This window comes from Megalobrama amblycephala, linkage group LG9 (assembly GCF_018812025.1).
Source record: "Megalobrama amblycephala isolate DHTTF-2021 linkage group LG9, ASM1881202v1, whole genome shotgun sequence".
Classification (NCBI taxonomy): domain Eukaryota; kingdom Metazoa; phylum Chordata; class Actinopteri; order Cypriniformes; family Xenocyprididae; genus Megalobrama; species Megalobrama amblycephala.
This window is the reverse complement of record NC_063052.1, coordinates 13,749,345-13,763,464: the sequence shown is the minus strand read 5'-3', so window position 1 is coordinate 13,763,464 and position 14,120 is coordinate 13,749,345. Positions and strand designations below refer to the sequence as shown.

The window sequence follows — 14,120 nt, the reverse complement described above, 5'->3', positions numbered from 1 at the left end:
GCGATATTGCCGTCACTGAGTGTGAGAGAGGAAATTAGGAAAGAAATGCCACCGCTACGTTTACATTAGGCCTCCACTGTCCTTTTGCTTTTTATAGAAATAAAATCAATTTAATTCAGTTGGATAATGGTCGCTTCAATCCCATCCAGCTCATCCAACACAAGCTGCAGAGTCATACGTATCGCAGCAAGAATCAAAGTGCACTGATAATGTGACGAGAGTAAGTGGTGAGATGACTGACAAGACCATGGCAGAGGATTCATGGCACAACTGAGCCTAAGTTTCTGACAAATGTCTTGTATTGTAGAATGCGCGCTCAGCACTGCCCTATTCACAGAGCATGCGTGATCACGAAAGCGAAAGTAAAAAAATTTTGAAAGCGGCTCCCTGACGCATGCATATATCTCCCAATATGAAAGCTATCTTAGCCTGGGCTGTGTAGTTGTAACCATCTCTCAGCTCTGTATCACGCTTGAAGAAAAATTTGATCTCTATTTGCACTTTGACTTTTGAGAGAGCACTTTGATAATGATTGCACTTATAGTTTGCACTTTAAAAGAGAAAACTGTTTTTATTTCTATGATCAATTTGTTGAAAGGAGTTCAGGTAGGAGGTCAAAAGAAGCTCATAAATCATGTGCAGTTCTAAGGTCTGAAGAAACTTGAAATCATACAGGAAAGAGGTGAGTCAGTTGAGTTTGATGCAAAACCTTTCACAGAGCTTGAGTATTGCAAATGATAATTCATACTCAGAAAGTAGAACTGAAATGACATTCATTACAAGATGATTAATTAAAACATTTAAAATGCGCCTGCAGACTATTTTTCTAGTCATGCATTTCGTCTTTGAAGATTTTTTAAAAATACTGTGCAAAAATCTCATCTCGTCTGTCTCGTCACACCCCTAATTATTATCTGATATTATTGTCAATTAAAGGGATAGCTCACCCAAAAATGAAACGGGTGTACTATCCCTGTTGTTATTAACTTTCAGTATAGCTAACAATTTTTAAAGTCAAGCTTGACTGTAGTTGAACTGCTTGAAATCTCTTAAACTTCCCCAACAGTGGGAGTTTCGAATCACTCTTCCTCCCAGGGTTTCTTCCACGTTCTACCCTTACAGATTTTTCCCTTGTTACTTTCACCTCTGGTTTCCTTGCTGGAGGGTATAAAGGCACTGATCTCTGTAAAGCTGCTTTAGCAGGCTTTTGAATTGCGAGAAACACCATAGAGATGTGAACTGAATCAAAGTTATTATTCTTATTCAGCTGTTTTTCAAATAAGGAATTAGCTCTATTTAGTTTTTCTCTCTTTCCCTGTGTTTGAACTGGCCGATGGCTACATCCATTTCTCCACATCTCATTAAGAAAGACTCCTCTCACTGTCCCCATACGTACAGTGTTTATCTGATTAAACCCCGCAGTTTATATATTCATGAGGGAGTCCTTCTCCTAATGTCAATAAATACATCGATAATTGTTTTTAATTGAGCAAGTAATTGAATAAATGGTCCCAACTCTGTGAGACCATTATTGAGGAGCCGTGAACAGCCAGCAGGAGATTTGGATGAGCTCTGATTGGCGTTTTTAAGCATTTAGTGTATTGTGCCAATGGAAGATGTCAGCCATGGCCCCAAAGCAGGTGTAATCATTTAGCTGTTTCAATGGAGTTATTATGGCCTCATGCAGTATTAAAGACACCATGAAAAAGAAACATGGGGTGGAAATTAAATGCCGCTGCATATTTATCCACACACCAATGCTTATAGAATGAATCCTATTGGCTTTTCTCAGTTTCCACATGGTTCTTCTGAACTGACTGAGATAAACCCCATGGAGTCTAGTTCGGTTAAATGCAAATAATGAAAGAGAACTAACATTAAAATTGTGCATAGTTAGAGTAGCTAAATAAATTGTTTTTTAAAAGTTAGAGAAAACATTTTCCGTATCTTTTGTTGTTGATGTCAAGGGCTGTGTCAGATTCATCTATCAGTAGGTAGACCCAGGCAAATTAGTCATCTGGTGTCATGAACAGGCTTGACCTCATCCTCATAAAACTTTGAACTCAGCTATGCAAGCTACAAGAAAATATGACCCAACCGGCCTCAGTGGGTTTGTGCAATGCATCATCGGCAGCCATTGTTACATTGTTGGTCAAAAGTATATCTTCTGAGTATCTCCATTCCAAGATATCTTTTCAATGTGGTCATCTGTTTTTCAAAACTTCCATATGAATGTGGGAAGTTGTGGGAACATGTCCCGTGTGCATGTAGTACACTCTTAAAAAAGCTGGGTTAAAAACATCTCAAGTTGGGTTAAATATGGACAAACCCAGCGATTGTGTTATTTTGACCCAGCGGTTGGGTTAAATGTTTGCCCGACGTGCTGGGCAGTTTTATTTAACTCAACTTTTGATTAAAAATGACTATATGGCTGTGTTAAAATGAACTCAAAATAGGTTGGAAATTAAAAATCAGACGCATAATTACTAGAGGCAACAATAATAATCAAAAGGTGAACATTTATTAATAAGCAATTTATTATTTAATTATTATTTATTAAACGTATTATTATTTGGGTTCATTTTACGTGAGCAATACAGTAATTTTTAAACAACAGTTAAGTTAAATAAAACTACCTAGCATACATTTAACCCAACTTCTGGGTCAGAACAACCCAATCACTTGGTTTGTCCATATTTAACCCAACTTGGGATATTTTTAACCCAGCATTTTCTATAGTGCATTTCGAACTTAATCTTATTTGCCGTCCTAGTGGGTTTTTTCTTTCAACACCAAAGCAACACGAGCTCTGTCTGCAACTCTTTTCTCAATATGGCGATGCAGTCATATATTTTCTGTGTGCTGACTCGGTATTAGAAGCCCCACACATTAAAAACGGCATGGAAAAGGGGTTGGTTGTGTAAGCCTTGCAGGTTGTCCTGTCATTTGCACGCCTGCATTGAATCAAGGGTCTCTGCGTCAGCTCAAAAATGTGCTCTACATCCCAATTACAGAGCAGCACAGCTGTGTGGTAACAGATGCACTGCTGCAGCAACACTGCCCCCTGCTGCGTCTCCATCAGCCCGTCATAAAAAAAAACAACTGTTACGACACTGCTGCAGCACTTACATAAACACACAGGCCCCATAACACTCACCATAAGCCAAGTACTAGCACTGCTTTGAGAGATGTGTCTGGGCTCATGAAGGCGATGTAGCACGTATTTATGGGAGATGAAATGCTGTTATGCTGTTATGCTGGTGAAAAAGAAACTGCCTCAGTTGTGGCAGATAAGAAGATATTGAGAAGAAGAATGTGACTGGATGTTCATTTGTTTTGTCTTTTTTTCTCATTTTCTCTCCCCAGAGCCGACTCGCACCACCTGTGAGAATCCTGGGATGCCCCGCTATGGCTCTCTCAACAGGACCTTTGGCTTTAAGGTAGCAGGATGACCACATATATAATAGAAAACTTAGAGTTCAAAGTTCATGGTTCATGTCAGCTTGACTGCTGCTCTCATGAAAGCCAAAGAGGGACAAACCAAAATACTAAGAATATTTTATTTATTTTATTTTATTTTATTTTATTTTATTTTATATAAAAAATCTTACTCCAAGGCCCCCATTGTCCACAACAATATTCAAACTTCCCACTTTTTTTCCCAGATATTTGATATTTACTGGAAGAGGATTGATTTAAAAAACATTTTACTCACAATTTCTACCTGATAAAGTATTTTAGAGCTTGCCATAACTAGAAAAATATATATTGATTAACAAAAGCATAAAAATGTATATGTATATGACTTTTCCGAGACTAATAATCACACATTTATAATTCTTCAAAGAAAAGCCTTGTTGAGATGGTGAATTAAAATAAGAATTTTTGTGTGATTTTTGGCTTATTTATTACTTGTTTTGTCATTATTTTCAATCATTTTAAGTCATTTTGGCCACCTGGTTGAGAACCACTGCTTAAAAAAAAAAAAAGTTAATCAAAAAATGAAACATTTTGTTATCATTTCCTAATCCATATGTCATTCCAACCTGATGACATGGAATATAGAGCATGAGTAGTATGGACCACTTTCACAAAGGCAAAGATCTCATTTTATGTTTCACTGAAGATAGAAATGAATGCATTTTCATTTTCAGGTGGACTATTCCTTTAATCTTCAAATGAAGATTTCATATCTTCCCTCATTCCTTCCATGAAAGTGTTCTTCATGGCTTTTCTCAAACCCACTCCAGACAAACTACTTAGTGAAGGCCCTTCATTCCCTCACATCCACTATAAAATATTATTAAGCCCTCTCAAGTCTTTTCTCACTCCGAACGTGGTCAGGGGCTTGAGGAGCGGTGAAATTGTATGCATGGATGTAATAACACCCCAGAACCACTCGAAAAGAGCAAAAAAAATCAGCTTCTCAGTAGTGCAAATAAATCTGATTATGTTTTGTCAAGGGAACAGGATGGAGGGGTGAACTGAGGGAGATGTGAAAAACAGAAACACTGAGATTGCTGAGGAAGAGTGTTTAGTATTCAAGTCATTACAGTATCAGAGGTCAAGCCCTCCAGAGGCTTCATGAAACGGCTAAATATCAGCCTTTCCATATGCGTAAATCATTTGTCTGGCCTGGAGAAAAAGGAGCCAGTCAAGCTCTTCGCTATCCGGGGCTTAATGATGTTGGAGTCGTCGAGAGGAGATATCGCACACCCCAGATAAGCGGCGGTGTCTATGGCTCGTCAACTGTGTTCGCAGTGAGCGGGGACATGTTAATCAATTAATATGCTAAACCCACATGGCACTCTGTGACATGTCAATATCTTACTTCCTTCATACGTATCCTAAAGCACAGCCCACGTGCACACGCATATATGCGACATTTTTGGTCCCGTGGCCTTGCTGATGATAACAAATAGTAGCCTAAGATGTTTGCATGAGTAGCGCTACCATATATTATGGAAATAAGTGCCACTTTACATCACTAGTGGCCTGGAAAGGAGGTCACAATGGCCTCCTAAGTGCATGTACTGGTGATTACATTAGCTGTCGGTAAAGTAAGTAAGTACCATATATGAGAATATCCACCTGACATTAGCATTCTTCCACTTTGGCTTTTAAGATAGTGATTCTGGGAAGCAGATGGCGAACGGCGATGCAGAAGGAAAGATCTTAATTTTAAGTAACATCTTTGTAGTTGCAATCTTTTTTAGTAGGCGTGTTTGATTCCAGGTTTTTTTTCCCCACTGTAAGAGTCGATGGAATTGACTCCTGGACTCCATTTACATCAAAACAGGGTCATAAATAAGGCAGTCCTTAAACACTTCATTTATTTTTCCCCAAAACTAAGCCTTAAAATCCCCTCATTAAAACCACACACGTTTAGCGTGACGGTCCAAATTAGTCAAATTTAGCGATGACTTAATGAGTATCAATGGTGCTACCTAGTCATGAAAAACATCAGTGGGCGAATATTATGCCAGAATTAAATAAAAGAGAAAGAAGGCGTTCTTTCACATGATCATCGTCTTAAAAGTGCTTGGGCAGGAGAGTTAAAGATACTAAAATTAATACAATACATATAAAAATGCATACAATAATACAATTATTGATGTGTTTATTGTTTATTGATGTGTTTATTTACCCGGGGTTAACAATTAATTCTGGGTTTTCAAAAGCTGGTGTTCCACACTGTTCATTCCTATACCCTGAGTTAACATCCTTATTTGCATATTTTCATTGTCAATTTCATTGATTGGATGAACGTCGCACTGTAATGTAAAGTCATTTTCTGAATGAAGGTAAGAAGAACTGTCCAATTGACGCAGAACACTGAAATGACTGATTATGTACAATGACCAGAACATGTTAAAATGAGGCATGTGATTGGTTGACGGTTGCTAAGCATTACATTCTAACAGCACACCGCAAGTTTGGCACCACAATGTGGGTTTTACTAGCACAAAAGCAGCACTAATGCTTTCATACCCCATGTAAAAAGCGGTGCTAACCCCATTTCTAAATTATAAATGCGAAACGTTCCCTTATCCAGGGTTAAAAGCAGGGTTTATGACAATAACCATGGGTTAAGCATAGTGTGAAAAGCTCTTCTTTCATTCAAAAACTGCAAGTATTAGGTGTTTAATATTGTTTAATCTGCCTCCAGAAGAGAGTTGTGTGAGCACAGTGTCTGATGAGATATGTGCATGTGTGTTTGGTGTAGGTTGGAAGTATGGTGGCTTTCCAGTGTCAGCCCGGTCACCTGCTGCAGGGCTCCACCACACGCCTCTGCCAGGCTGACCTCACCTGGAGCGGGACACAGCCGGAGTGCATCCGTAAGTCTTATCCCTACACTCTAAAATATAATGGTTATTTATTGGCATCTATGGTTCCATGAAGAACCTTTAACATCCATTGAACCTTTCCATTCCACAAAAGGTTCTTTATAGTTCAAAAATGTTCTTTAGGATATTAACACTTTTCCCGCCATTGACAAGATCATTTATGATGCCGTTCCCCACCATAGACAAGTTATACTGTTTTACACTGTTATATGGTAGAGGGCGCTGTTACACACCTTCTGAAATAGTATAGCATCTCCAGATCCAAAAACAAGCAAAGAAAGAGATCTGCATAAATCAGGCTCACTCTAAAAAATAAAACATTGGTTCAACAAAAAAAAAATATGTTAACGTTTTCCACTAGAATTTTTAACTTAACCAATTGGGAGAATTACATTAATTCAAAGCAATATTTTGAGTTATATCCAACATAATGTTTTAAGTAAGGTGAAGATGGTTTTTTGCCACAATAAAACGCATTTCTAAGTAACATGAACTTAAAAATTGTCAACATGAATGCAACTATTTAAGTTGATCCAACATAATGTTTTAAGTAAGGTGAAGATGGATTTTTTGCCACAATAAAACGTATTTCTAAGTAACATGAACTTAAAAACTGTCAACATGAATGCAACTATTTAAGTTGATCCAACATACCAAGCAACATGAACCCACATTAACAGAAACTCTTCTAAATTAGCATAACAAAACACTAATTACTGCTAAATCTCCCTTACCATTAAAGGTGCCCAAGAATGCTTTTTCACAAGATGTAATATAAGTCTAAGGTGTCTCCTGAATCTGTCTGTGAAGTTTCAGCTCAAAATACCCCATAGATTTTTTTTATTCATTTTTTGAACTGCCTATTTTGGGGCATCATTAACAATGCACTGATTTACACTCGGCGCCGCCCCCTTAAATCACGTGCTCCCTGCCACACGAGCTGTCGACTATATTACAGCGCATTTACAAAGTTCACACAGATAATATAACCCTCAAATGGATCTTTACAAGATGTTCGTCATGCATGCTGCATGCATGCTTCGAATTATGTGAGTAAAGTATTTATTTGGATGTTAAAGTTTTATTCTGAGTGAATTTGAGGCTGTCCTCTGTGGCTAACGGCTAATGCTACACTGTTAGGGAGGTTTATAAAGAATGAAGTTGTGTTTATGCATTATACAGACTGCAAGTGTTTAAAAAATGAAAATAGCGACGGCTCTTGTCTCCGTGAATACAGTAAGAAACGATGGTAACTTTAACCACATTTAACAGTACATTAGCAACATGCTAACGAAACATTTAGAAAGACAATTTACAAATATCAGTAAAAATATCATGCTATCATGGATTATGTCAGTTATTATTGCTCCATCTGCCATTTTTCGCTGTTGTTCTTGCTTACCTAGTCTGATGATTCGGCTGTGTGCAGCTCCAGACGTTACTGGCTGCCCTTGTGTAATCCCTTTCATAATGTTGGGAACATGGGCTGGCATTATGCAAATATTGGGGTGTACACCCCGACTGTTACGTAACAGTCGGTGTTATGTTGAGATTCGCCTGTTCTTCGGAGGTCGTTTAAACAAATGAGATTTATATAAGAAGGAGGAAACAATGGTGTTTGAGACTCACTGTATGTCATTTCCATGTACTGAACTCTTGTTATTCAACTATGCCAAGGTAAATTCAATTTTTGAATCTAGGGCACCTTTAATCTTGTGCAAAAAAACATTATATAACACTTAATTTTAGCATTTACTCTCCCTTTCAAGTGCCATGGGCAAAGCATGATGGGAAATATAAATCCCAGCCCAGTTTCACTTAACTTAAGTTCGTCTAAATTAAAAGAAGTGTTCATGCAACTCAAAACAATGAAACACGTTTACACGTCATCAGATTGTATCATTAACAGAACTTAAAATTAAATACATTTTTGATTAACTGAAAATGTTAAACTATGACAAGTCATGATAGTATATCGAATCAATAGGCATAATTTGTGTGTCATCCAAGCTCAATAAAATAACAATTACAAGTAAAAAGTCTAACAGCATTTCAGAACTTGATTTTTTATTTCACAACAATATATATTTTTAAGTAATGACTAAAGGTCCCCTGAATTAGTTTTTAGAGTGTGGAGCGGATAGAAGTTTACGCACAAGTGAGCTAACGTGATCATCAAACATTCAACAGCATATAAATCAAAACTGAGAAACGTTACTAGATTAAGTCGAAGCTTTGGAGGTGTTTGATGGACTCAATCTACTTGATCTATGTTTTGATCACCGTTCCAAATCTGAATCTGAGAGTTCCGAAAGTTCCGAAAGTGTCTCTATTCTTTCTTTTGATATATTGACTGTTTACATATTCATACAACAAAATATACAAATTTTGTGAATATGATCAAAAATATTGGCGCTGACTGGAAACTTTTTTAGTAAAAAAAAAAAAAAATGGTTCTTGTAGGAACTGTTCACTGAAAGGTTCTTTGGGGAACCCAAAATGGTTCTTCTATGGCATCGCTGCAAAAACCCTGTGTACCAGTTGACACATTCATGGGATTCTGTCAGAATACCAGTTTACATCTGTTGAAGTTTCTCATTTATAAAGGTCATTGCAGAATATATTTGTATAATTAAGCTAAATGGGTCCACCAGAACAGCTAATTCGAGTCCAAGTCAAAGACTGAGACCAGAAAACTGTCGTGTTCAGGCCCAGACTGAGTACCAAAAACATCAAAATATGGTCTTGGCTCTTGGCCTTGAGTCCGAGTCAGTCCAAGACATTATATTCATGTTCTTGATCTTGGCCCTCAAGTCCATATTTTTATAGTTTTGGTCTTTTTTTGTTCTATAAACAAGACATAAATATCAATTAGCTTGCATTTGAGACACCAGTTGGCAAGTTATTGTGTCCGCTTTTGCTCTGCAAGTTAAAGTAGTTCCATAAGAAGCCACATCTGAATGATATTCATAAGACATTCTGATTAATCATTTCACAACATCCATCATGTGCTGCTGCAAAATTTAAAGGAGTCATTCCACCGAAGAGAGCAGGATGTGTTTATTTCTGTGCTCATATAAACATCAACAGAAAATACGGTGGAAATGCACTATTTATGAACACAATCTTTTGTAATATAGGTCTTTATGATGCAACATAAAGTACTAGAGCGAACTACTCACCTATTGTTTAGGGGGGGAGGGGGAGATTGATGGAAGTTAAACAACTTTTTTTTTTGTCAGTCTGACTGAATGCAGATGTTTATGGCTGTAGTTTGTGTTAGATTAATTACCATTTAGATGGCTCTCCTTCCTCATATAAATTAGATTTCACAACCATCAAATTGTGCCATAATTCTCAGTGGCCCACTCCTGATAACCATTTCATACTTTATGGTTGTTATTAAAGGAAATCTTCCACATAGTAACCCAGAAATCACTTTATTTTTTTCTTCATCAAGCTGCAGTTCGGTTACGCGGCAGAAACACTGTCAGTGTGAGTTACGCTGTGGCTTTTACTCATTGCTTGATCTAGCGGGTGGTTCTGAGACTGCTGTAATGATCTGACCAATATAAATGATCATTTCAACCGTTAATGTACATATTCAACCATACTAAAAGAGAATCACTCAAAATGGCTCATATTATTTGAAAGAGGGAAGATTAATGTTTCTTACACAATGGCTTCTGAATTATGTGGGTGATTTATGGGAGTTCAGTCTTAGTCCATCTGTGCTATTAAAGGGTTAAAGCAAATTAACTCATTGAATAAAAAATAAAATGCTTAATTTGTTCAGTTACAGTACTAACAGGATGCTCGTTTTATCTCAGTGCATTTGATCTCTCTATGACTGTAATATAAATAAATAAACAGCAGTCTTTATATATGTCAGCGTGAAGTTGTTTTAGATCTTAAATTTCAAATCTGTCCTCTGTAAAGGCCCGTTAACACCGAGAATGTTAATTAAAAAGATAACTCAAAAGCTTTGGGTTGGTAAGATTTTTTAATGTTTTTGAAAAAGTCTCTTTTGCTCACCAAGGCTTCAATTATTTGATCAAAAATACAGTAAAAACAGCAATATTGTGAAATATTATTACAAATTAAAATAAGTGTTTTCTATTGTGATATATTGTAAAACGTAATTTATTCCTGAGATCAAAGTTGAATTTTCAGCATCATTACTCCAGTCTTCAGTGTCACATGATCCTTCAGAAATCATTCTAATATGCTGATTTGCTGCCCAAAAAAACATTTCTGATTATTATCAGTGTATAAAAAGTTCAAAATAACAGCATTTATTTTAAATACTAATATTTTAGGACATTATAAATGTCTTTACTGTCACTTTTGATCAATTTAATGCTTTCTTGTTGAATAAAAGTATTAATTTTTTTCAACAACAACAAAAAAAATCTTACTGACATCAAACTTTCTCGTGTATAAATTCATCCGACATCACCTCAGTGTATTTAAATGACAAAGGTGTGAAAATGGTGAGTGGCCTACGAGGCTTGTGACTGGATGATGCCCGTTTATCAACAGAAGTTTCGAATCCAACAGCATTAAAGCAGGCTGAAGAATGAGAAAACATCTGGCCTCCAATTTCACAAGACAGATTGCCATTCAGTTGAAGCATTTCAAAAGCTAATTACATTTTGCATCATGCCACTGCCCCAAAGTTCTGTCATTGTTTTGCAAAAATTAGGAAATTAACCAATGAGATGGCTAAAAAGACACAGCGCTTCCCCCCGCTTAATTGTAAATCTGTGATAAAGCAGCTTTTGTGTGCTTGCACCTAATCACACCATTTTTTTCCCCAAGAATAATCGAGATCATTCTGTAATTACGCACTGTAATTTTGTTTACACAGAGCAGTTGGCTACTCACAGAGTCAGGCTGAGTGCTAAATCATCTTTCTCATTCGCCTCTTTTATTTCACACAGAATTGGATAATGGCTGGTTGTCCTTTCCATTAGTGTTCCACTAGATTGGTCTCCAAAGAAATAATGTAGTTTTTTTTTTTTTTTTTTTTTCTTATGCCTTGCTCTGTCCTGAGAATTTATTTATTTATGTACTTCAAGTGAACTGCATCATAATGTCATTTTAGCTATGGAACACTCTAAAAAATTGGTTGGGTTTTTTTTAACCAGAGATTGGGTTGGGTTTTAAGCAGTTTGGGCAAAGATTTAACCCAACCACTAGGTAGTTTTATTTAACTCAAATATTGTTTAACAATTACTGAATTGCTTACTTAAAATGAACCCAAAATATGTTGGAAATTAACATTTATTAATATGTTTAATAAATGAACATTTATTAAGTTTAATGAATAATATTTAAACAATAAACATTTATTAAATTGCTTATTAACAAATGTTCACCTTTTGATTATTATTGTTGCCTCTAGTAATTACAGTACAGTCCAAAAGTTTGGAACCACTAAGATTTTTAATGTTTTTAAAAGAAGTTTCGTCTGCTCACCAAGGCTACATTTATTTAATTAAAAATACAGTAAAAAACAGTAATATTGTGAAATATTATTACAATTTAAAATAACTGTGTACTATTTAAATATATTTGACAAAGTAATTTATTCCTGTGATGCAAAGCTAAATTTTCAGCATCATTACTCCAGTCTTCAGTGTCACATGATCCTTCAGAAATCATTCTAATATGCTGATTTGCTGCTCAATAAACATTTATGATTATTTTCAATGTTGAAAACAGTTGTGTACTTTTTTTTTCAGGATTCCTTGATGAATAGAAAGTTCAAAAGAACAGCATTTATGTGAAATACAAAGCTTCTGTAGCATTATACACTACCGTTCAAAAGTTTGGGGTCAGTAAGAATTTTTATTTTTATTTTTTTGAAAAGAAATTAAAGAAATGAATACTTTTATTCAGCAAGGATGCATTAAATCAATCAAAAGTGGCAGTAAAGACATTTATAATGTTACAAAAGATTAGATTTCAGATAAACACTGTTCTTTTGAACTTTCTATTCATCAAATAATCCTGAAAAAAAATATTGTACACAAATATTTTGTACAATTGTACACATTAAATGTTTCTTGAGCAGCAGATCAGCATATTAGAATGATTTCTGAAGGATCATGTGACACTGAAGACTGGAGTAATGATGCTGAAAATTCAGCTTTGATCACAGGAATAAATTACTTTGTGAAATATATTCAAATAGTACACAGTTATTTTAAATTGTAATAATATTTCACAATATTACTGTTTTTTACTTGGTGAGCAGACGAAACTTCTTTTAAAAACATTAAAAATCTTAGTGGTTCCAAACTTTTGGACTGTACTGTATGTGCACAATTTGCAAAAACACATTGTCTAAATGAAGTAATTGTCAATGTATTATTTGGTTGTAGTGTCATAATTTTATTTACAATACATCAAATCATACATCATTTTAAACTCTCGTCTCTCCTTTAAAAGTTTTGTTTTGTTTTTTTAGCGTTATTACAAAAGGGCATCCGGTTTAATTTAATTTGAATAATAATATGAATTTAATGCCAAAGATTTTTGAAGCAAAATTTCATTTGCATTTTCTCAATAAATGAGCTGAAAAATGACACTCTAAAAATATAGGCTAAATATAGGACAGAACTCATGGGTTAATTTTATCCAGCAAATTGGGTTGTTTATTTAACCCAGCATAATTAACGTTAGCTGAAAAATGCTGTGACTGACTCCATGTTACAAGTTGCTTGTGCAGGAAACACACGACAAAGGAGATAAGCTACAAAATAAGGCTTTACTTGACAGATCCAACAGGTACAGGCAGAAACGCAACACAACTCACTAAAGACGAGACCGGACAATGAACATAGGGAAAACAGGAACTTAAATACACAGAGCAATTAACCAAAGTGACAAACAGCTGTGATAATTAAAGGATTAGTCCACTTTTAAATACACTTTTCCTGATAAATTTACTCACCCCCATGTCATCCAAGATGTTCATGTCTCTCTTTCGTCAGTCGAAAAGAAATTAAGGTTTTTGAGGAAAACATTCCAGGATTATTCTCCTTCCAGTGGATTTCAATGGCTACCAACAGATTGAAGGTCAAAATTACAGTTTCAGTGCAGCTTCAAGGGCTTTAAACGATACCAGATGAGTAATAAGGGTCTTATCTAGTGAATCGATCGGTCATTTTCGAGAAAAATACAACCGTTTATGCTTTATAAACAAAATAAAGCCTTTATAACGTACTTTCCGCTTCCGCATTCTTCATAACGCTTACGCTGTATGTCTTACGCCTTCCCTATTCTACTTACGGAAAAAAACGAAACTGGCGCCGCATTCGTTCCGTAAGTAGAATAGGAAGGCGTAGGACATTCAGCGTAAGCGTTATGAAGAATGCGGAAGCGGAAAGTACGATAAAGGCGATATTTTGTTTATAAAGCATAAACGGTTGTATTATTTTTTCGAAAATGACCGATCGATTCGCTAGATAAGACCCTTATTACTCATCTGGTATCGTTTAAAGCCTTGAAGCTGCACTGAAACTGTAATTTTGACCTTCAATCTGTTGGTAGCCATTTGAAATCCACTGTAAGGAGAATAATCCTGGAATGTTTTCCTCAGAAACCTTTTCGACTGACGAAAGAAAGACATGAACATCTTGGATGACATGGGGGTAAGTAAATTTATCAGGAAAAGTGTATTTAAAAGTGGACTAATCCTTTAAGTAGTGTCCATGGTGACTGAATGATGGTGGGAAAACAGAAAAAGGAGATCATGTGACATAT

The 14,120-nt window shown here is 35.8% G+C and overlaps 1 protein-coding gene across 1 annotated transcript in view; it reads left to right on the top strand.

Annotated features, from left to right (window-relative positions):
- The window catches only part of csmd3b (CUB and Sushi multiple domains 3b), a 521,564-nt gene that overhangs the window by 496,713 nt on the left and 10,731 nt on the right, over nt 1-14,120 (top strand). Inside the window, 2 exon segments of the mRNA XM_048201776.1 lie at nt 3,367-3,440; nt 6,227-6,338. Of these exon segments, the coding sequence (XP_048057733.1) occupies nt 3,367-3,440; nt 6,227-6,338 (186 nt within the window).